Source organism: Mytilus galloprovincialis, chromosome 4, assembly GCF_965363235.1.
Source record: "Mytilus galloprovincialis chromosome 4, xbMytGall1.hap1.1, whole genome shotgun sequence".
In the NCBI taxonomy this organism is placed as follows: Eukaryota; Metazoa; Mollusca; class Bivalvia; order Mytilida; family Mytilidae; genus Mytilus; species Mytilus galloprovincialis.
In genome coordinates this window covers 8,605,009-8,629,797 of record NC_134841.1, presented here as the reverse complement: position 1 = coordinate 8,629,797, position 24,789 = coordinate 8,605,009, and the positions used below count along the sequence as shown (strand labels likewise).

Sequence of the window (24,789 nt, the reverse complement as noted above, 5' to 3'; positions counted from 1 at the left end):
GGGTTCAACGCTTTTTCAGTTTGCAATATCTTCTTATATATTCATTCAAATGTTCTTTTTTACCAAGACAGATGATTTCTATTTAGATGCGTAGTAAATAAAGGCAACAGTAGTATACCGCTGTTCAAACTCATAAATCCATGGACAAAAAACAAAATCGGGGTAACAAACTAAAACTGAGGGAAACGCATTAAATATAAGAGGAGAACAACGACACAACACTACAATGTAACACACACAGAAACGGACCAAGCATCAGACAAAATCACACGAGAATAACAAATATAACATCAAAACCAAATACATGAATTTGGGATAGACAAGTACCGTGACACGTCTTATCGCAATGTGAATTTACACTCAAAAATAAGAGAAAACAAACGACGCAACGTTAAAATGTAACACACACAGAAACGAACTATAATATAACAATGGCCATATTCCTGACATGGTACAGGACATTTTTAAAGGAAAAAATGGTGGGTGAACCTGGTTTTGTGGCATGCCAAACCTCCCTCTTATGAATGAAATGAAAGTTTTAAGTGTCGATTCCAGTCTTTCTTCATCATTATTGTCGTAGCAGTGTTTCTGTTAGGAGCACTTCAATCATTCTAAATACAGTCCTTACAGTTTGTAAATGTACAAGCGTAACGTATAGACGGAGATAAACGTACCACAAACTTAAGAACTGGTGGGTAAAATAAGAAGCCAAACTGCGTGTCTTTTTCTTTTTATTGTACTGTCAATAAGCAATCTTGTGCAGGATTCGAACAGCTATTACGCTTTGGAAAATATTTCCTGGTCCGAACACTTTGTACGTGTTATCTCCGCTAATAAGGTTTTGATATCGTTTTATTTGTAACCAAACTTGTTTGTTTAATGCATTCGTAATATCTTTTAAGAGCAATCCAGTGAAATCTTGGTCTTATTAATAAATATAATTCGTAGGTTCTTGGATGCCAAAAATTGGAAATAAGGTAACAATATGTCGGAAGTTAAAATTATCACATTTTCACAACTTCAAGATCGCTGTGCCCAGAAACTATGGAAAGTAGATTTGAATGAACTAGTGAAATATTATTGTGTAATTGATATGATTTACGTAAAGTTTAGGTCTAAAGCGATTGTATGACTTTTGATACAAGGTTTTCCTCTGATATGTTTAGATCTTAATTTAACTATAGCGTTGAAGGGCGTTGTTAACATACTGGCATCCTTTGGTCTGGTGAATTTTTATCTCACTGCCGCAATCAACCATCAAACCACATCATTACCTTTGCTCTCATATGTTTGAGAATGAGCGTTGCTAATGAAAGTAAATCTAGAAAGGCGTTTCGGATGCATGAAATCAATAATGAGTTATTTTCACTTATATTTGATTCTTTTCAGGCAACAAACCGTACAGTAAAAACATCAGGCTTTAAACAACACTAAATTAATTAAAATTAAATAAGTACTACAAAGAGTATGTCGTTCGTTGTGACTATTTTGAATAAACAGATTAAAGAAAGAGATTATCAGCTATGTGTCAATATCGAACAACAAACTTGATATAAAGGAAAAGATAGACTTGACAGTAGTTGTACTCAAACACTTTGACAATGTGGTATGTTAATTTTCATTTTTTTTTTAAATTGATAACGGTGTCATGTAATATAAAGAATTTGCAATGCAAGTTAAGAAGTAGTTTGACACTGTATTTACACTTGCTTGCCAGGTCTAGAATCAACTGGACCATTTTATTTTGTAGCTTTCAAAAGAAGAAAATGACAAAAACATTTCTGTTACAAGAATTTATTTTCAATGCCTTATCAATAATATTGCACTATGTCCTACACATCTATGTCTATGGATCGTAAAAAGATGTTTGGTAAACCTTGTCCAACTCCAAAATAGAGTGGTTTCTGAATTGTTTCATGTTGACATCTTAATTGGCACTCAATCTATTAAAGTAAACAAAGCATCATTCATGAACTCATTGTTATTAAACAGGTGATTGTAAGTCTTTTTTAATAATGATTAAAACAACTTATATGACAGTATTAAAATCAATATTTCTTCATTAATATAAGGGAATTATTATACAAACATATTTTTAAGTTTTCTTCAGTTTCTCTATTATCCTTCCAATTGTAATGGGAGAAACGTCTCATTCGTAGGAAACAAGTCTTAATAATTGTTAGACTCCTACAATAATATATAATGTTTACCCTCATAGAAGTTCTTTAGAAGAACCTTGTAGTGGAAAATATCTATATAAACAAGACGCGTTGTTCTTTTTATGGTGTACACATTTTCTTTCTAGTTTTCATTTCATTTAAGAGACTTTAACTGTATAATAACATTAACGGTAACAATTTTAATAAAGCAAAAGCCTACGTCGACACATATTGCCTCTTCACTGATGTCCGTGACCAACATAATTCAAAACCAAATACTAACGGCGATAAGTTAATATAAAAGTACCAAAAGCAAAGCCAAACCCTAACAAGCATCAAAGAATCATAGAATCAATAGGAAATTCATTCTCATCTTTTTTCCTTATTCATATGAATCACATTTCATACAGGAGCAACCAATATATTTTAACTTCACGTTACGATATATAGATAATTTCCTGTTACTCAATAATGCAAGTTTACAACGTATTTGATTTTAACGAAAGAAATCTCTTTATTACTGAAAAATTATTACACTCTGGTTTCCGAAATCACAAACTAGTCAAAACATTCACTAGATTTTATCATCAGTACAAGGAAATGATTCGTAAATATAAATCAAGATGTAGACATCTTATACGTTCAGGTATTTCACATCACATCCATTTTTTTCATATTTTTTTTTATATAAGTAAGGCTGTTAGTTTTCTCGTTTGAATTGTTTTACATTGTCATTTCGGGGCCTTTTATAGCTGACTATGCGGCATGGGCTTTGCTCATTGTTGAAGGCCGTATGATGACCTATTGTGGTTTATTTCTGTGTCAATTTGGTCGCTTATGGAGAGTTGTCTCATTGGCAATCATACCACATCTTCTTTTTTTATATTATTTGGAAAGGATATAGTAACAATATTTTTGTCATTTCATTACGGATGGCATAATTTGGTATAAATATTGATTCCCTCATATGTATTTTGCATCGACCATAAACACATTTATTATAAAACCAGTTGTTGACATGATACGGGTTATGTCTTTCTCATATATTTTATGATAGTATGATACTAAACCTCTAACGGCTGGGATTGTGCTTAATTTTCATATAATGAAGACATAATATTTTAATCTGTTCAATTGACGTCTAAAGCTGGTATGTCAGTAACTGCTTGTAGTCCTTTGTTAATTTATGTATCATTTTCATTTTACTAAGTTTCTTTTGTTATTTATTCTGACATAGGACTCGCACTTCCTTTAAACTGAGTTTAACTGTGCGTATTGCTGTGTGTGTTTTTATTTTACGTTGGCGAGATATTAGGCAGAGGGTTCAGATCTCACGAACCATGTTAAACCCCGCCGCATTTTTGCGTCTGTCCCGAGACAGAAGCCTCTGGCCTATGTTAGATTTGTATGTTTTTTTAATTTTAGTTCATTTATATGTTTAAGAGATAAGTGTGACGTCCATTGTCACTTAAGTAGTGCACATAAGGACCATCTCTTGGTGTTGGGTCTTCTCGCTGCATTGAAGACCTATTGGCTGCCTTCGGCTATTATCTGCTCTTTGGTCAGGTTGTTGTTTCTTTGACATATTCCCCATTTCAATTCTCAAATTAGGTTTGGTGACTTTGTTAAATGCATCTATTTCCTCATCGAACTTGAAATACAGGAATACAGTTATATCTTCATTTACGTCTAGAAATTGATTATGAGGGTCGGTTGAGAACAAAACTTTACGAAAAAGAACTGATTCCATTTTCACAATTGTAAACTTTCTATTTCTGCGTAGTGATGTTCCAGCAGCACCACATGTGGTGCAGAATCTGCTAACCTTTCCCTGTAACACACCGATATCACCCAGTTATTTGATGTTGTGTATGTTTCTCAGTTATCTATTTTGTGTGTGTGGACCGTCGTTTATCTTTTGCTTATTTCGATTGTTCACCATGATGCTGTCAATTTAACTAAGATTTATGAGTTTGATAAGTATACCCTTGGATCTTTCGTTTTCTCTGACAAAGTTATATGTATTGCACTCACTTGTTTCGTCGCACCCTTACTTCCTGGCCAGAAGAAGTATTTAGTTGAGTCATTTTTGTAAAGCAAACAATATATCTGAAATAACAATTTTTTAATGATACATTGAAATGCAAAATAGGATAGCAAATTAGCCAAGAAAAAGTTACTTTTTCTGCATTTAACTGTTGGTGTTGTATTTAATTCAATTATTCTATGCAAGTTATATGACATCATTAAAATCCTACTTTTAATTTTGCAGCCAATAGGTTATGATGAATAAAGAAATGAATAGATTATCTCAAATATCTAACGTAAACTCAATAACAAGAAATGCAAAACAACATACGTTCCTTTGTTGTATTTCACAATAGTTTTTCCAGTTGGTTTACGTATGTAAGCTCTCTCAATTCTTATATTAATGTCATCTTCGTACTTAATCCATACATTTTCTTTTTCGTCTTCATATTCCCAGATAGAACTAACTGTAAGAGGAAAAAATGTGAGCAAAGTTTCTCTGTATCATCGATATATCTGGTTAATTCTGTTTTATGATTGATATAGTATATTGATAGCGTTTAATTTGGTCAGTGCATATGGACTTCCCATTTTTGAACTTGTCTTGGATTTTGTTATTTTTGCTATACTTTTTTTGTTTTGAATCAGATAATTCAAAAGAGAACGACGATTATCTGATAATTTAATGAAGAACAAAGGTTATAAGAGAATTCACAAGAGAACAAGGGTATATAACATATAACATCTGAAACATTTGACTCCTTGTGAATAAATGTAAAATGGGTTCTCAACTCAGACTTTATAAAATGTCACCAGTGTCTCAGCAGAAAGTTTGGTTATGTTAAAGAACGTCTCGTCCTTTTTCTAAAAAAATTTATCTGAAGTAACCAAAGCCTTGTTGATAAATATTCCGTATCAACTTCACAAATAATACAAGTATATATTCAAGTTACAGATGTTGTTCTGTGTAAATAATTGACCTTTACTGTTTGGTCCATTTTTGGTAATATCCTTTTCACGTGGCTCGGTTCTTGTACTACAGCGCCAGTGCATTAATGTTTTATGGTCATTTTATTTTATTCTTGTTATTCTAGTTTGCTGATGTGCTTTGTCTTCATGCCTTTTTGTTTTTCTTTATTGACATATTTGTTTGTTTTTAAAGTGTTTAAGATTATACGACAATGTTGACTTCTGTACCCTTATTTTTGACATTTTTAAACCTGTTATGACTGGGTGTTTTTGTTTACAAATTGTTGTCAATAAAATGAAATTTTATGAAACTGTCATACAAGTAGGAAGTTTAATTAGCCATAAAACCAGGTATAATCCACCGTTTTCTATATAAGAAAATGCCTATTACAAGTTAGGAATGTGACAGGGTTTTTTCCATTCGCTTGATTTGTTTCACTTTAAGATTTTTTCATTTGAAAATAAAGAATTTCCGTTTTCAATTTTCCATGGAGTTCGGTAGAACTGTGATGAAATATTTTTGTAATAGTTGACTTAACTTTAAAAAAAGTAGTTGTTTTACAAACAAATTGTGATGAAATATTTTTGTAATAGTTCACTTAACTTTAAAAAAAGTAGTTGTTTTACAAACAAATACATACCTAGTAGAAATGGTTTCAATATTGGCGTTTAGGAAATGAGTTTTTTTTTTTCTGTAAACTTCCAGACATTATTTTAGGTTGTCAGTTTTAGTCCATTTTGTGCTCTCAAAACATAATCATTTGTTTATTCCAAACTTTGGATGTTTTATTTATAGATGATAAGGATTAATCAAGAAAAAGAATTATCAATACACTAAAAAAGAACAAATTTCCTAGTTTTAATATACTAACCTTTTTTGGAGTGAACAGGCAGTACATATTCATCGAAATATTCCTTCACCGTTATATCCTTGTCGTCCCTCTTAACTGTATCCGTTGACTGATAATCAATAGTTTGTTTGTTATATAAATTTCTGTCACTGCTATCTTTATTTTTGTATACAGAAAAATCAGGTGTTTGGTCCGAGTTACTAGTAAAAAGTAAAATCACAAAAATACTGAACTAAGAGGAAAATCTAATCGGAAAGTCCATAATCACATGGCAAAATCAAATAACAAAACACATCAAAAACACATGGGCAAGAACTGTCTTATTCCTGACTTGGTACAGGCATTTTCCAATGTAGAAAATGGTGGATTAAACCTGATTTTATAGCGCTAACCATCGTGTAACAATTTTAAAAGGAACAATTTAACAGAACACAAAAACATCTATCTACAACACATTTATTGATTCGCTGGGGTAAAGGGGTCGTCACTATACATGATCAAAAATAAAATTATTCTTTCAATGAATGAAAATAATAACTCCTACATTACTTTTAACTTCACAACTTTCATATACTAATTAATGAATATAAAAAAAGAAGATGTAGTATGATTGCCAATGAGATAACTGTCCACAAGAGACCAAAATGACACAGACATTAACAACTATAGGTCACCGTACGGCCTGCAACAATGAGCAAAGCCCATACCGCATAGTCAGCTATAAAAGGCCCCGATTAGACAATGTAAAACAATTCAAACGAGAAAACTAACGGCCTTATTTATATAAAAAAAATGAACGAAAAACAAATATGTAACACATAAACAAACGGCAACCACTGAATTACAGGCTCCTGACTCGGGACAGGCACATACATAAATAATGTGGCGGGGTTAAACATGTTAGCGGGATCCCAACCCTCCCCCTAACTTAGGACAGTGGTATAGCAGTACAACATATAAAGAATCGATATAATCATATAAATATAAAACGACAATATATGATTGCCATAGCGAACACTTTCCCGAAGAGACCAAATGACGTAGAAGTTTGTAATCAAAGTTAACCGTACTTCCTTCAACAATAAGGGAAACCCTTATCGCATAGCAAGTTATAAGAGGCCTTGACATGAAATTGTCAAAGGGAAATAACGACTTTATTTATATGAAATATAATAAACGAAACCAAGTATCATATACAGCATCAAATGAAAACCACTGAATTGGAACATTTACGTAAAGAATTGACGGGTATTGGAATAGCATAACATAACAAACAATGAAAATCAGTAAAAACAAAAGGCTGACCTATCATATCGACACAAAGCATAATAAAAACAAATAATGAAAAGACAATAGACACAACTTTTGATCTGAAAGTACCTACAGTCATAGACAAACAACACTTCTTATAAAATTTAAGACTAAATAATCAAACAATACACATCAGATGCATGTAGTGCGAGGTCGTCATAAACATTTCGCCAAAAATAAGATCTTGAGCAATGCATAAAAAAGTATCGACATAATTAAGAACCGTAAAGGTGCATAGCTGTATAGCAAGAATCTTTCGGTATGTAATAATTTATCGATAACAAAATCAATAGTGTACCTAGAGAGAAAAAACAACGTGCACGGATCTTGTTAAATCGGTAACCTTCTAATATAAAGTTTTTTAAATGACCAATATTTTGTCAGAAGTTATATCTATATATCACTGTGAAAAGGGTCATTATAGTTTCATTAAGCCTTATCAGTATATATTCAATTGTTACTTTCGTTCATGGCATTTTGTCTTAGGGTTATCAGAATGTCCAGAGATTCTTCTCTTATCAGGTTGACAGGAGAATATTACTTTCGGTTAATATAGTGTTTATCCCACCAATCCCATTCAATATGGCCGCTGAGCTGTCAACACCTTGAAAAACAGCTCCTCAGTTTTTGCAGATTATTGTTATTTATTGTGATTGCCATAAAAGAAGATTATGTTCAAAAGTTGTGGAATTTAATGAGGATTCTAAAGATATATATTTTTGTGGATAATTTTAAAGGAATAACCAGATATTGACTTTTAAAGATTTGTATACCTGAAATTTAATGTGGAGATATTGATTTTTGATTGTGAGCAGTTTTGACCATTTACTACAAAATGCCTTTAGGGAGTTCTTCACAAGGTGACAAAACTGGAGTTAAACCACAAGGTAAAAAATCTACAAATACAGTTCAGACATTGTTTTCAGCTAGAAAAGATTTGGATTCACAAAAGAATCCTAAACTCCCAAAAAGAACTCATTCAGAACTTTCAAGTGAGTCCGATAACAGTATGGAGTTAAGTGGTTTAACTAATTTACAAAAAGACCTTGATGAGATTAAATTGAACCTTAAGGGTGTAACAAAGAAAGATGATTTTGATATGTTTACAAAAGATCTAGTTAGAACACATGATTTGGAGATAATAGTTACTACAATTGTAAATAAACTTTTCCAAAGATTTGAGTCTACCATGGACAAGAAGATCAATTGTAGGGTAGCACAGGTAGAAAAAGAAATGCAAGAAAAAATTGAAGCTTTGTCTGTTGAAAATGAAGACCTTAGAAAACAAATTAATCAAGTAAGAGAAACAGTCATCAATGAAAAGAAAATTTTAAAAGACACTGTTAATTATACACAAGAAGCAATTGTAAGTGCAAATTACAACGAACAATACTCAAGGAAAAATAATATCAAAGTTATGAATTTTCCAAGACATGAAAAACAAGACTTGAGATTTGATTTCATTCAGAAAGTAAGGAGAGATCTCAATGTGCAGTTACAAGAGAGAGATGTAGTCGCTATCCATCGCTTGCCCTCCAATCAACCTGGGCCCAACCCTGTCATTGTTAGACTTTTCAATAGTGACGTTAAAAGGAGCATAATGAGAGTTAGAAAAGACTTGAAGGACAAGGTACGATTCTCTGATGACGTCACAAGGAGAAATATGCAACTGATTACCAAACTTAGAGACATGGAATGCTTTGAATCAGTGTGGTATTATAATTGTGGGGTGTTTGGAAGAACTGAAGATGGACTGCAACTGAAATATAGACTTTTTGATGACGTTCGAAGAAGACTGCAGGAAAGAAAATGAACACTTGACTTTATAAATTGATAATTTTTGAATAAGATATATATACTAACATAGAAATTTGAAAACAAACTATATATATATATATATATAAATACTACTAAATTATTGTTCAAACATTAGGTTGGCAAAATTAGTTGTAAAATATAAATTCTGCAATACTATAAATTTTGACATAAAAAGTATAGAATGATACTTTTGTGTTGCCATATTGAATCATTTACATATGTTTTTAATCTTTTTTCATTACAATTTCTTCAAATTTACTGTCTTCAATTTCTGCTAATTATCATGTTTGATATCTATATATCCTGTTACTGTCAGCAATGTTGTGCTGTTTTTGAAAAATATTTTATGTTGTATATTGATACAAAGTTATTACAAATATGGGTTCTTTAAAAATTCTATCTGTTAATTGTCAGGGACTCAGAGATAAAGTTAAAAGAAAAGATGTCTTTAATATGCTGAAGTTAAAAGCATGTAATATTTACTGTATCCAGGATACACATTTTACAAGCGATTTAGAAAATAGTATTAGATCTATGTGGGGATATGAAAGTTATTTTTCTTCTGTCAGTTCCAATTCTAGAGGAGTTGCTATATTATTCAACAATAATTTTGAGTTCAAAGTGTTAAAAGAAAAAAAAGATATAAATGGTAACTATTTGATTTTAGAAATTTTTGTAGAAAATCAAAAAATTACTTTAGTGTGCTTATATGGACCAAATATGGATAGTCCTGATTTTTTTGATAATATAATGGGCATTGTTGATGATTTTGAAAATGAAAGTTACATAATTTGTGGTGACTTCAATCTTGTACAGAACCCTTATATAGATTATTGTAACTACAAACATACTAATAATCCTAAGGCTAGAGATAGTATTTTAGGAATCATAGAAGAAAGAAGTTTAATAGATCCATTTAGGGAGCTTTATCCCAATGTCCAAAGGTATACTTGGAGAAAAAGAACTCCATTTAAACAGGCTAGATTGGACTTTTTTCTTCTTACAGATAATATGTTAAATAGTCTCAAAAACTGTGAAGTACATCCAAGTTATCGTTCAGATCATTCTATGGTATTACTTGAACTGGAATTTAATCCTTTTATTAGAGGAAAAGGTTTATGGAAGTTCAACAACTCCTTACTTTATGATATAGAATATATAAATACAGTTAAACAAAAGATTAGTGAAATCAAAGCACAATATTGTGCACTAGTTTATGATTTTGACAATATTGATGAGATAGATAATGAAGATATTCAAATGAGAATTAATCACCAACTTTTTCTTGAAACTTTATTAATGGAAATCAGGGGGAAAAGTATTTCTTATTCCAGTTACAAAAAAAGGGAATCTGAAAAAAGGGAAACAACTTTACGAAATGAAATTATACAGTTAGAGGAGAATGTTGACGAACTTTCAATAACTAAACTTGAGAGCAAAAAAATTGAACTTGAGCAATTACGTATTAAAAAATTAAAGGGTAAAATAGTCAGATCACGTGTTCAATGGATAGAGGAAGGTGAAAAACCAACAAATTATTTTTGTGGACTGGAGTCAAAAAATTTTATGAGTAAAATTATACCAAAAATTGAAAGAGATAATGGGGAAATACTTACTGATCAGAACAAAATTTTAAGAGAAGTAAAACTTTTCTATGAAAATTTATATAAGAAGAGAGATAACTCAAGTTCAGTAGCTGATCTGAAAGAAGATCTTAAAAATGTAAATGTTCCAATACTTTCTAATGGTGAGAAGGAGAGCTTGGAGGGTAAAATCACAGTCAAAGAGGCTGGACAGGCATTAAAAAATATGAAAAATAATAAAACTCCTGGCTCTGATGGCTTTTCTACTGAATTTTTTTAATTTTTTTGGAAAGATCTCCATTTTTTTGTGGTTGAATCTTTAAATTATGGTTCAGAACAGGGAGAATTGTCAGTAACACAAAAGCAAGGAATTATTACTTGCCTGCCAAAAGGAAATAAACCACGTCATTTTTTGAAAAATTGGCGTCCTATTTCACTTTTAAACACTGTCTATAAAATTGGGTCAGCAGTAATTGCAAACAGATTTAAGACTGTCCTTGACAAACTTATTAATCTAGATCAGACTGGTTTTATCAGTGGGAGGTACATAGGAGAAAATATAAGGCTTTTATATGATATCATGCAATACACAGAAGATCACGAAATACCTGGACTCTTGTTGTTAATTGATTTCGAAAAGGCTTTTGATTCTATTTCTTGGGATTTTTTGCTAAATGTTTTAGAGTTCTTTAATTTTGGGGAATCAATTATCAACTGGATAAAAGCTTTTTATAATAATATCAAGTCTGCAGTTATACAAGGGGGTAACCTTTCTGAATTTTTTAACATAGGTCGAGGCTGCCGACAAGGTGATCCCCTTTCACCTTATCTTTTCATCCTCTGTGCTGAGATTCTTGCACTAAAGATAAGAGGAAATAAGGAAATAAGTGGTATTGAAGTAACTCAAGTTGAGCATAAGTTGTCACAGTTTGCCGATGACACTTCATTGATTTTAGATGGTAGTGAAAAATCTTTATATGAATCCTTATCTGAATTGGAATGGTTTGCAAAAATATCTGGTTTAAATATAAATTTTGAGAAAACACAAGTAATTTGGTTTGGAAGTAAAAAGTATAGCAAGGAAATTTTATGTCCCAAAGTTAACCTTTCATGGGGGGAGACAACTTTTAAACTACTTGGGATAAATTTTGATGTGGACTTGGACAATATTGTCAACATCAACTATAATGATAAAATTATACAGATTAAGAACATAATAAAACAATGGTCAAAAAGAAACCTTACAGTAATAGGTAGAATAACTGTGATAAAAACTCTTGTTTTACCTATTTTAAACCACCTTATTATGTCTTTGCCTAATCCTTCAAACAGTGTATTCCAAAAAATTAATGACATTTTTTATTCTTTTGTATGGAATTCTCCTATTCATAGAGTGAAGAAGGACATGTTGATTAAAGAATATTTGGAGGGAGGATTAAAAATGATAGATCTTTATAGTTTTACCATGGCACTAAAATCATCATGGATAAGAAGGATTTTTCAGAGAGATAATAAGTGGCAAAGTATTTTGATGTCTGATATTGATAAAAATAAACTTTTTAATTGTGGTGTTCAGTATATCAAACAAACTAGTTTATATATCAAAAACAGTTTTTGGAAAGATGTATTCAGAGCATGCGAAATGATTACTGATAAAGAAAGAAATATGGACTATGAATATTTTTTATCAAGTCCTATTTGGTTTAACAATATGATCAGAATTGGTAATAAACCTGTTTTTTATCAACAATGGTTTAATCATGGTTTACAATATGTTAATGATGCAATAGATGAACATGGATGCTTTATTTCATTAGAATTGTTACAGCAATGTTATGATATCAATGTAAATTTTCTGAATTACATGAGTGTTATTTCTGCTATTAAAAAAGCAGCAAACAATTACAAAAAAGGTTCATATAAGTTATGTTGTCCATTTATTCCAGCTTGCTTACAAGTCTTTTTTAAAAGTAGAAAAGGTACTAAAGATATGTACAAAATACTCATAAGTAACAAGGTGACTCCAACAGGACAACTGAAGTGGAGTGAAATATTAGGTGAAGATCTCATTTGGAAACATATATTCAAACTACCTTTTACAGTCACTGTCAATACAAAACTACAGTGGCTTCAGTACAGAATCAACCATAGAATTCTTGCCACAAATAAATTTTTATGTAAAATCAAACTTATCGATAACCCTCTATGTACTTTTTGTAAACTAGAAGATGAAACTGTTGAACATATTCTGTGGAATTGTGAGATTATCCAAAATTTTTTACAAGATGTAGATTATTGGTTCTTATCTGGTGGGGTAAGCCTGCCATTGAATAAGTTGAATTTTATTTTTGGAGATATTTCAAAAGTTCGAAAAGGTGACCCATATAATTTGATTTTTCTATACATGAAACAATATATATACAACAGTAGATGTTTTTCAAAAGATCTTTCAGTCAGTGCCATTAAAGAAAAGTTAAAGTATATGTACAATTTAGAAAAAATAATGGCAGTCAAAAATAAGAGACAAAAACACTTTGATACCGTGTGGAATGCATTTAAAGTATTATTTTTATAATTCAATTTGTCATTTGTTTTTACAATCTATATTTATTGTCAAAACTAACATAAAATATTATTGTATCTAATAGCACAATTTATTATGTACTGAAAATCTTACAGGATATTTTTTAACCTCTTCCTTTTTTTTCTTTTTTTTTTTTTTTATAAAATTCTTTAATATTCTCAAGTGCCACACAGTGGTACATAAACATTTAACTCTAATTATATTTTCTTCTGTATTTTCTTGCTTCTTTTTTTTCCATATAAATAGAAAAATTAATTTACAACAATGTTTATTGTCATAAATAAATATATATTCAAATCTATCGCTAATATTACTGTATGTATGTTTGATGTGTTGTATTTGTTGTAAATCTTGAAAATAATAAAAATTAAAAAAAAAAAAATAATCAAACAATACACATCAGATGCATGTAGTGCGAGGTCGTCATAAACATTTCGCCAAAAATAAGATCTTGAGCAATGCATAAAAAAGTATCGACATAATTAAGAACCGTAAAGGTGCATAGCTGTATAGCAAGAATCTTTCGGTATGTAATAATTTATCGATAACAAAATCAATAGTGTACCTAGAGAGAAAAAACAACGTGCACGGATCTTGTTAAATCGGTAACCTTCTAATATAAAGTTTTTTAAATGACCAATATTTTGTCAGAAGTTATATCTATATATCACTGTGAAAAGGGTCATTATAGTTTCATTAAGCCTTATCAGTATATATTCAATTGTTACTTTCGTTCATGGCATTTTGTCTTAGGGTTATCAGAATGTCCAGAGATTCTTCTCTTATCAGGTTGACAGGAGAATATTACTTTCGGTTAATATAGTGTTTATCCCACCAATCCCATTCACATTTATCTTAACTGCTCTGTTCAATATGGCATAAAATGATACTTCCGATTCCATAATATACATAATTGAAAATCATTTTTAATATATTGTTATTTTGTTTTAATATTTTATGTGAACATTATACTTACCTTATCTGAAGTTCAAATAAACCATTCTGTCCCATTTTATGAACTCCAATATTAGTACAATCCCAGCGGACCTGAAATATAAATCAGTTTTGGGGAAAACAATATAGATTATGGTTAATTTTAACTGTTTTTTTTTCATTTTGTTTTATTTCTTTATAAACTGCAAGCTTTATCTTCTTTATACTACTAGCGCTTTGAGTTACATCTGTTTTCCTGAATATGTTTTATTTATGTTGTTCTTATATTATGGCAATAAAAATTATGAAGTATTTATTTCTATTTCAAATAAGTAATATAGCCACGAAGAGAGATGTCCTAGAAGTTAGTGTTCGGAAGTGATAGTATTTAAAATAATTCAGTCTAAGAAGTTTTAGTGATGTCATACTGCAATTTCACTGAATTGATAGCTTAACTAACTACGGAAACCGTAGATTGAAAACAGTTCGTCTGTGATCTAGATGTTTGAATATGGATCTTTAGAAGTACTAGAATACGGAGCCTTTCCGAGTATCGAATCTAAATTGGATGCTTCGGTAATAAACAAACTAAAGAAAATCGTTTATTTTATTTTATTTAATAGTATATGGTTTAATATGTAATACAAAAAGTCTTATTGATGATGATGACAAATCTTCCTTTAATTTGATTCACACATCTGAATGTATTCACATAAACATGTAGCAACGTATGTCTTGATACATTGAAGTATACATACAAATACCTACAATTGGATACCGTTTAATGGTAACTAAGTGTCTGTGGAATGTTTGTGTCGTTTGGTTGTCGTTTCATAGGCGTACTGCACGTTCCTTCTTTAAATTAATTACATAATGCGTTATAATCTTGTTTACACTGTTTTTGTTTCTGTCATTTTCATTTGACGTCTGGTTCCTTTCGTACTGCCATGAACCTACATATGTTTTTTTCATTAACATCCATTACTTATTATATTAATGGTGTTCTTTGGTACTTACAACAACAGACCCATCCTGTCGCACACTCAGAACTGTCCCCATGCTTCCAAAGCCGCCATCAGAATTTTCAGAAGTCCAATCATTGCCTAATAAGATAAAAAAAAAATGCAAAGAAAAACATGAGCATCATGGAAGAAAAGATCAAACTTGTCCAACTTAATAGTTTTGCCTTTCATTGATTGATAAAAAGAATCGTAATTTTTATTTTTGTTAAAAAAAAACAGAGATAAGACACAAGACACTTTACTTTATTCAGATATAAACATATTTCTCTACAATTTAAGCTCTGTTATCCCAAAGTTTTAAATGTTCAAGAAATTTGATTGAATTTTTTTTAAATACTATGATAGTGAAAAAGATAGAAGAAAAAATTTGAATCAAAACTTTGACGGAACTTGTTAGACAGGAAACCTATACTAATTGTTTCTTAAAATTTGGATTGAATTTGATATGACTTGGCTGGACATAAATTTGAATTAGTCATAGTTTAGTTAATATTAGTTTTTTTTATTAAAAACCAAAGGCACATGACAAGACGGTTTGAGTAGATAAACTTATAAGCAGAAAGAAAGCAAGTGTAGTTGGCCGAAAGGTGCAATGGATAAATAACATGACATGACATGTGATATGGACCACAGAATACTTTGATGATAATTTTCTTGTTCAAAGTTGTATTTGACTTCTGTTTTAATCAGAAAGGTAAATAGTGATAACAGGTTTTTAAGCCTTCAATGTTTAACCAATTCAATTTTAATCATTGTTTCTAAGTAAACTGATATAATAAAATCAATATATTTGTTATAAGAATAAAATTTAAGTACCTCGCTTAACTCTGCATCCCACTGCAATAATTTCTTCGAATATAATCCTATGTTCTTGCACTTTTCGGATGGTATAAATATTGTTTTGTTCGTCATAAATATACTTATTTATATTACCACTGTCCCATTCCACCCAAACACTGGCTGAAATGTAAAAGTACTATTTTGCAGTCAATATGGATGTTGTATTTGTAGCTTTTTATTTTCGGATGATATGTTACTGCTTCACATGTTTTACTTGTGGTCACCTACTTTCATTTGTTCTTGCATTTCCCTTATCTTCTTCTTGTCTCATTTTCATAGACTTATTCATTATATAACAAAGTTATTTTCAATTCGGCTTAAAGTTAGAACAGAATAGAAAAAATATCAGATTATACACCTTTACAATCAAATTGAAAAACATTATTCTTACTCTCAAATGTTTGTCCAACAACAGTTCCCGCGAGACCAGAATCTTGTTCATCATACAACCAGTTAGGACCACGTCGTACTCTGTCTCCAAGTTGAAGCGATCGAAATTTCAGTTCAGTGAAAAACCCTCTTCTTTTCTCAGTGTAAAGAGGTGTTAGAAATTCCATAACTAAATCAATACAGTCTTCCTGAAATTCCAGGAATATTTAGAACATGTGTGTTGAGTGTTTATTTGTGTTTGTCTTTTAATCATTTAAATGTGTATGAATTTTTCAATGATATAATCTTCTACAAAAATCATGACAAAAGAAACAACGTCATCGTAGAAATTATTAAAGCTGTATGTGTGTCTTTCGCCCTCTTGGATTATAAAAAAGCAGACCATATAAGGTCCAGACTTTCAATAAGTCAGCAAAACTCAATGAGATATGCAATTTGCTAATCCGAATTTTCTTTTAAAAGATCAAATTTATAAGATTTTGACTTATTATGATTAATATTATCGCAAACGTCGATTATGTTTGTGTGGTTTTCAATGGTTTTTTTTTATTTGGAGCATTAAGGAGGGTATCGCTGCATTAGTACAATTTCTAAAGGAATCTTCATATAATTTTGCTATTTTTATGTTTTAGCATGGAAAAACGAACAATGACCTTTTCTTTTCTTTTGATATTCTGAAAGCCTTAATTTAAAGCTAACTTTATTTTATTTTATTTTACAATTCTATCATTTAGCATAGCTTATATTCACATTATGATGTTTTTCTCTGTATAATCCATACAAACTGTGTGATTTTTTCACATCCGCCTGTAGCTTAAGAAAAAGCTCGTTTACCTCTAATTTATATTATATTTTTGAATATATCACAAAATTGACTACATTTTGACAGAGTAAAACCGAATTCTATCATTTCTAATTTAAACTCCAATACACCAATCAAATTTTTACAACCTTGTGTCACTTCAAGTAAATACAGATGTGACAGCTGGTTGTGTGTAATTATCAAAATCACTACAAAATATGTATCTCACATGTGCGTCTTCTGGGTTCGATGTCCTATCAATAATTCTACTCCGTACAAGTTCTGCAGTAGGATTTTGGTCTAAGTGTCTCAACTCTGATGCTACGTGTGCTGCTAATAACTAAATCATATGAACAGAATAAATAAAATTAGTACCTAACAAAACATAGATTTAACTTAGTAAATTAACCTAAAAACATATCTTTTTCATTGCTTAACTTATTGTTCGTCGAAATCAATATTGTGTTTTGGAGGAACTTTATTTCAACAGATGCATTGTATATTAAAGGCTAGAAACCCAACTATTTGTATTCATATGATACAGCCTTTATGCAAAACTCTTAATTCTTGTCAATTTCAAAATAAAATGTATTCTGTTCACTGAAAAAATATTTCAGAAAGGAAAGAATGTCTGAAATTCTTATACGATGGCAATCACGATGTCACTGATAAAGGAATTGTGTCTTAAACATTCATTTTGATCAAAGAAACATCTAAACATTCTGAACAAAAGATTATATAGTCATGTTTAGTCTTTCTGTCAAATTTAAGATATTTCAATTATTGAATAGAATTGTATCTTTGACCTCTAGCTTCTTAACCCGGCTTAGTTTTTCTGTTGGTACTTGTTTAATAAGCTCTTCAAAGTTTGTATTTGGTTTTTGAATTTCAAACATTTTCACTTCGTGCATCGCTAAAGAGACATTAATTGTCAAACCGCGCATCTGTTTCAAATAGTGTGCTGGTGTGAGCCGTAAATGTTATGTGTATTATATCGGTGTTGTTTTATTCTAAACAGCGACGAAATTGTGTTTGCTTATCAGCTGTATAGGTGGCACGGTAGTATTTGCATTCCAGAATTTAGGTTGCTCTTTTGTGTACCCTACTTAGGTTAATGTATCTAAACAATAATTGGACAAAAAATACAGTATCAACTGAACATACTTTCCCAAACTGAGGGATGAATCAGGTGTAGAAAAATATGAAATAATTTTACATACAGATGAAAATGAATTTTTGAGAATTTTTTTAAATTTCATTGTATTCATTGCACCATAAAAGATCTAAAAGTACTAGGGGCCTTAGGTTTTTAAAAATAGCAAAAAAAGTAAACGGTCATGATACATATTCAAATTCATTTCTGAATAGTAAAATGAAAGTACTTCAGTTAACTGTGAATGTAGAATTTTTTGCAGTGTTAGAAAGTGGTGAAAATTCTAAAAAGGTTATCATTATCCCTTATGGGCCAGGAAATACTACCGTGCCACCTATACACTCAAACTGCTTCTAGAAGAATTAAATATGTTTTTCCTTTTTTTTATCTGGTAACCGCTTGGTGGGAACGATTTTGTAAAAAGTTGTATTCAAATTGTTTTATTCAATAAAAACAAGATTACAATCATACATATATCAATTTCCGTAATTAATCTCAGTTCTATATGACAGTAAACAAGTTATATAATTACCAAAACCTGTGTCAATCTAACTAAGCGATGTATTTCTGTACGAAATATGACTTTGCCATTTGTTTCCTTAACTGCACTTTCCATTACCTTCAATAAATAAAGCACGTTCTGGTTTGTATCAGTTATATTTGAAGATTACTTATATTGGTTAAAAACGACACTATTATTTCCGACTTCACCAGCTAGTTATAATATGAGGCAGGCATTACCTGTGAGTGGGAACGAAGTCTGTATGAATTATTTCTTTTTGTAACTTAAATATTTGTTAAAAAAAAAAGAAACGGAAATACCGTAATGTTTCCGATTTTGGTTCTGTTGTTAAGGATTTTACTTGTGACGTTGTTTAAGTTATGACGTCATGTTCAATGTAAAAAAAGAAACGCAATGCATCAGGTAACGTAAGGATGTACTTAGGTGAGGTTAGGTGAAATTTAAGAATTTAAAATTGATACTATAAGCTGGTAGAGCATCCATTAAGGATAAAGATAGGCTAAAAATATTGATGGGTCGTGGACCTCCTTTTCGAGATATTTGAGATTTAAAATATGGCGGGAAAAGGCTGACTCGGACTTTTACCTTATATTTGCATTGGTATTATTTGGGTCTCATAACAAATAAAAGAAAATCAAGAACCTTCTAAAATTTTGGTAAATGACCTTTCATAAGCTATTAAGTCTTCGATGAAAAAATAAATGGGTGTTATGGGGCAAAATATTTTACATGGTACTGTATGGAAAAACACCAAGGAGTCCGAACATTTGACACAAATGTCAAGACCTCACCTAAGTACATCCGTAAATTCATATCAAAGACAAAGATTTATTAAAAAAATGAAAAATTGGTATTGTGTTCCTTGAGTTCCTATATTTTACTAGACTACTCAAAGTCTAACGACAACGAAACGGAAGAAAGAAGTAGATTTCTGCGTTTTGGGCAAATGCGGGAATTAAAAAAAGCGACAAAAAAAGGCATAACCTGTGAATGGGGAAGAAATCTGTATGAATTATTTTTTGTCAGTCGGAAAGCAAGCCCTTAGAAACGACCGTTGTTGCTACTTTCTTAAGACAACAATAGGGCTGATATTAAAACCCGCCATTCTGAAATTGCGTTAATTTCGCAGAATTTTTGTTTTTTGGCACCAATTTGGAAGTTTTTATCTTTTTTTCAGTTTCCTACTTGTCATTAGGGTCTGAAATAGATTTATTTTGATTTGTTAAGCATGGAGTTTATTATCAAAAGGAAAAAAAATCTCAAACATGTCAAATTGGCCGTCTTTTAACGGTCCCGTAATGCCGTTGATCGTCGTTTTAAATTGTTTTCTTCTATTTTTCACAGATTAACAAAGACTATATGTACTAAACAAACAATTAATAATACGTATCTCAAAATTTAAAAAAAGCATCAAGTATAACGTTATATTACCCCTTGGGAAACCCCGTTTGAACTAAATTCCAAAAGAAAGACATTTTTTGACATTGTAGTTTTTCGGTCTTACACATCGATGCCACCTGGCATCTGAACACAGTCAATGTACACACATTTAGTATGTTTGTTTGAAAAAGTAATGGCGAGATCAGCTGTGAATATTTGACTGGATTAATTATTTTCTTTAAGTCAGTGAAATGTATGACTTAACTAAAACAAGGTAAGGAAATCTTATACTGTCTTTGCACAACCTTAACTGCTTTAGATGACTGACATAAAACACATTCGTCGTTTATAATAATATATATTTTTTGTGATAAAGGAATCCTGCAAAAGTAAATGAGAAAGTATTGTCCTAAATTTGAACCTAGGCAGCCAACAACCATTTGATTTTCTGGTGGGGGTAGGGGGTGGTGGCTATTGATTGTTTTGAAGAAAAAAAAGTTTGTTTCCAATTTTTGGATAAAAATAATTTGTTTTTGACCCTTAGAAAAAGAATGTTTGTTTTACCCTTAGCTGTCATTAAATGAAATGCTAAAATTGAAAGAGAAGAATTGTTTTCAACTTGTCTGGAAAAAGTCCATAGTTCCCCCCTCCCTGAAAACAAATGGTTGCTGCCTTCAAACAATCTCTTTCAGAGTACCATTTTAATCAATCTTATTCAAAGCATTATCATACTGACATGAAGTGTGACTTAATTTTGACTTGTGATCTTAAACATAATTGTTGACTTAGCCCCCAGAAACTGCTCAGAAATAATTTTATATAAATGTAAAAATGCATAGTTTTTTTAATTTTATTATTATTTTTTTCAAATAGAAAAAGAAAAATATTACTGAGTATTTTGTTCTTATTTATTTTCAAGTTCATAATTACCACCATTTATTTATTTGTTTATTGTGTTATTTCTATAATTTGACTCCATTCATTAGAACTATAACTTGCATGAAATTAATGAGACAACATGTATTGTTATATTTAGTTTGTTCATACAAGGATTGCAGATTTTCCTTTTTTATAAATAATGAAGATTTTACATTCAGAATACTTTCATTATGATCTCTTTTAAGTTTAGATGAAAAAGGTAGGACCAACTTGCAAGTGTCAGTAATGAAAAGGAATTCCTGTTTTTTATCATTTTAATACTGTTTTGATCCATTATTCATGAATATTTAGACTACCCCTTGTATAAATTGAGTAGACATTTATTTCTGTGTTAAAATAATTTGGTTGCAGCAGTAAAAATACTTACCAAAACATGAATATTAAATTAACTTTTGGAATATTAAATTAATATTAAATTATTAACCCTATTATGGCACATAGGGACACATAGGGCCTATTTCACTTGGACTGAGTTCTGAAAAGTGATAAAATGTGTTTCTCTATTTTTGTGCCACATGTTTACAGTATCAAAATATATTTAATAAGATAATTTTTAATAATATCCACATGTAAATAACAGCATATGGTGCTTGATATAACAATAGTTTGTTCGTGAAAGTGTCAAACAAAGGGACGTAACTCGTGAATAACCGTCGGCCCCGCTTCGTCAGAAATATCGACACATCGAAGTGGCACATTTGCGTATCTTAGCATATCAACTGGCACAAATTTGACATACCATAGTCCAAGTTATGTTTCATAACATAATTTAAATTCAGCATAGCTTCCCGAGAAGTTAAGAAAGAAAATTACGATTTTAATTTGCTGTGACCAATTTTTTTTTTTTGACTTTGAAGACACATTTTGAGAGAAAAAAATTGGTTTAATCCATAATTGAGTTGAGTAATATATTTCTTATATACTCAAGAATGTTCACTTAAAAGGAAATTAGTTTTAATTCATGCAGAAAACTACAAATTCTAAATAACGAGCTTCACTTTGTTTGGTAAAAAAAATGCCCATATATGGTAATCACATGACGTCCATTGTTGCTTTAAGAGATGGGGTCAAACCAGGGTCAGCTTTCCGACTGTTGTAACTTACATATTTGTTAAAACAAAGAAACGGAAATACCGTAACGTTTCCGATTTTGGTTCTGTTGTTAAGGATTTTACTTGTGACGTTATTAAAGTTATGACTTCATGTTCAATGTAAACAAAGAAACGCAATGCATCAGGTAAGGTTAATTCATATCAAAGACATAGAATTATTAAAAAATGAAATATTGGTATTGTGTTCCTTGAGTTCCTATATTTTACTAGACTACTCAAAGTCTCACGACAACGAGACCGGAAGAAGGAAGTAGATTTCTGCGTTCAGCGCAAATGCGGGAATTTATAAAAACGACATAAAAAAATTGAACGATTTTGAGTAAACTGGAATCCGCTTGCATTCGCTTCACTCAAACAACCGGTATGACCCGATTATTTAGGCAAAATTTTGCCCTGAAAATTTTAACGAGATTGGACGATGCTTTGTTACATAGCAACGTACAATATAAGAACATGTAAGCAAACAGAACAATTTGTTTCCTTTTGCATAGAAAAGCAATAAATAATGCGTCAAATACATCCCTATTCTAAATTTAAATAATCTATTGCGTTACATAAAGATAAATATCGAAAAAGGTATAAATTTGACATGAAAATGAAATTCCGCTAAACTTCATGAACGATTTTCGCAAATCAACGTGACGTCTTACAAAATGTAAACTTTTGAACTGTGAAGGCTGTGCTTTCAACAATACATTTTAACCAGTGAAAAAAAATATGTTCCATTGGATTATTGGAAGGAAAAAAGATTTTTCCTTTTCATTTGCGATAACATTTCTTGGAATGTAGCATTAAATAAAACTCCATGTGTACAATATGAAGTGCTGTGTTATACACGTAACTTTAATGGTCGACTAATCAGATTCTACAATAGATCGGCTCACACCGGCTGTCTATGAACAAAGTGTAGTAGTCAGCCGAGAACCAGCTTAGATTTTGAGTTCATTAGTAAAATTTCGGGAAATTTCCCGATTTTTTTTATTTTTTTTATTTTTTTTTTATTTTTCTACTGTAATAGGGGACTTCGTCCCCATATTAAAACGCATAAAAAATTATAGGTAGAAATAGAAGCTCAAGAAAATAAAAACAAAAAACAAAAATGTGTCCAAAGTACACGGATGCCCCACTCGCACTATCATTTTCCATGTTCGATGGACCGTGAAAATGGGTAAAAAATATAATTAGGCATTAGAATTAGAAAGATCATATCATAGGAAACATTTGTACTAAGTTTCAAGTTGATTGGACTTCAACTTCATCAAAAACTACCTTGACCAAAAATTTTAACCTAAAACTCGCACTTTCATTGTCTATGTTCAGTGGACCGTGAAATTGGGGTCAAAAGTTGAGAAAAAAAACTTTAACTTGAAGCGGGACAGACGGACGAACGAACAGACGAACGAACGAACGGACGGACAGACGGACGGACGAACGAACGGACGAACGGACGCACAGACCAGAAAACATAATGCCCCTCTACTATTGTAGGTGGGGCATAAAAACATTACAATACATAATCATATTTATTTAATTCTTTGACAATTTAACTCTAATATACATATATTTAGAAGGGAAGCAAATTATCAAAAGTAGTGGTAATTTTATTTTTTTTGCTTGTAATTGGGTTTTTTTTTTGTGTAATATAAATTGTTTGTATACTTTTACTAAAATATACATAGTTACATCAAACTCCAGCTGCATGTAACCAGAGGGAAGATAATATGACTGGATAAGTAATCGAGATAACTAACATAGTTCAGATTCGAGATAACTAACATAGTTCAGATTAATATGAGGCAGGCATTACCTGTGAATGGGGACGAAGTCTGTATGATTTTCTTTTAATTCAAACATGTTAAAAAGAGAAACGGAAATACCGTAACGTTTCCGATTTTGGTTCTGTTGTTACGGATTTTAGTTTTGACGTTATAATGTCATGTTCAATGTAAACAAAGAAACGCTGTCATCAGGTAACGTTTTTTTCATAACAAACATTTTTAAAAATGAATTAGTATTGAGTTCCTTTCTTATACTGATAAATATATATTTTATTCAAAGTCTCATGCAAACAAGACCAGAAACGGAAGTAGATTTCAGCGCAGATGCGGGGATTTAAAAATGTCTGAAAAAAAAGTTAATGATTTTGAGTTCATTAGTAGAATGAAAAATTCGGGAAATTTTCCCGACTTTTTTTTTTTTTTTATTTTTCTACCGTAATAGAGGACTTCGTCCCCATATTATTCAGAATATTGCTCTAAAATAAAAGGCTCTTTGTCTAATTGTTAACAACTATTTATAAAACAAATAAAATTATCTGCACCTTACTGATGACAATTATTGAACAATATTTAATAAAATACACGGTCTTTCAGGAGAAAATGTAAATGAAATA

At 30.8% G+C, this 24,789-nt stretch overlaps 1 protein-coding gene across 1 annotated transcript in view; it reads right to left on the bottom strand.

Annotated features, from left to right (window-relative positions):
- Window positions 1-1,778: 1,778 nt before the first annotated feature.
- Window positions 1,779-24,789, bottom strand: part of LOC143071297 (uncharacterized) — a 41,823-nt gene continuing 18,812 nt past the window's right edge. Inside the window, exons 13-22 of the mRNA XM_076245523.1 lie at window positions 18,976-19,062; window positions 17,520-17,630; window positions 16,490-16,676; window positions 16,075-16,218; window positions 15,254-15,339; window positions 14,280-14,350; window positions 6,029-6,207; window positions 4,519-4,654; window positions 4,194-4,268; window positions 1,779-1,943 (exon numbers count right to left, since the gene is read on the bottom strand). Coding sequence (XP_076101638.1) covers window positions 1,928-1,943; window positions 4,194-4,268; window positions 4,519-4,654; window positions 6,029-6,207; window positions 14,280-14,350; window positions 15,254-15,339; window positions 16,075-16,218; window positions 16,490-16,676; window positions 17,520-17,630; window positions 18,976-19,062 — 1,092 coding nt within the window. The 3' untranslated portion in view covers window positions 1,779-1,927. The remainder of the gene's footprint in view (window positions 1,944-4,193; window positions 4,269-4,518; window positions 4,655-6,028; window positions 6,208-14,279; window positions 14,351-15,253; window positions 15,340-16,074; window positions 16,219-16,489; window positions 16,677-17,519; window positions 17,631-18,975; window positions 19,063-24,789) is intronic.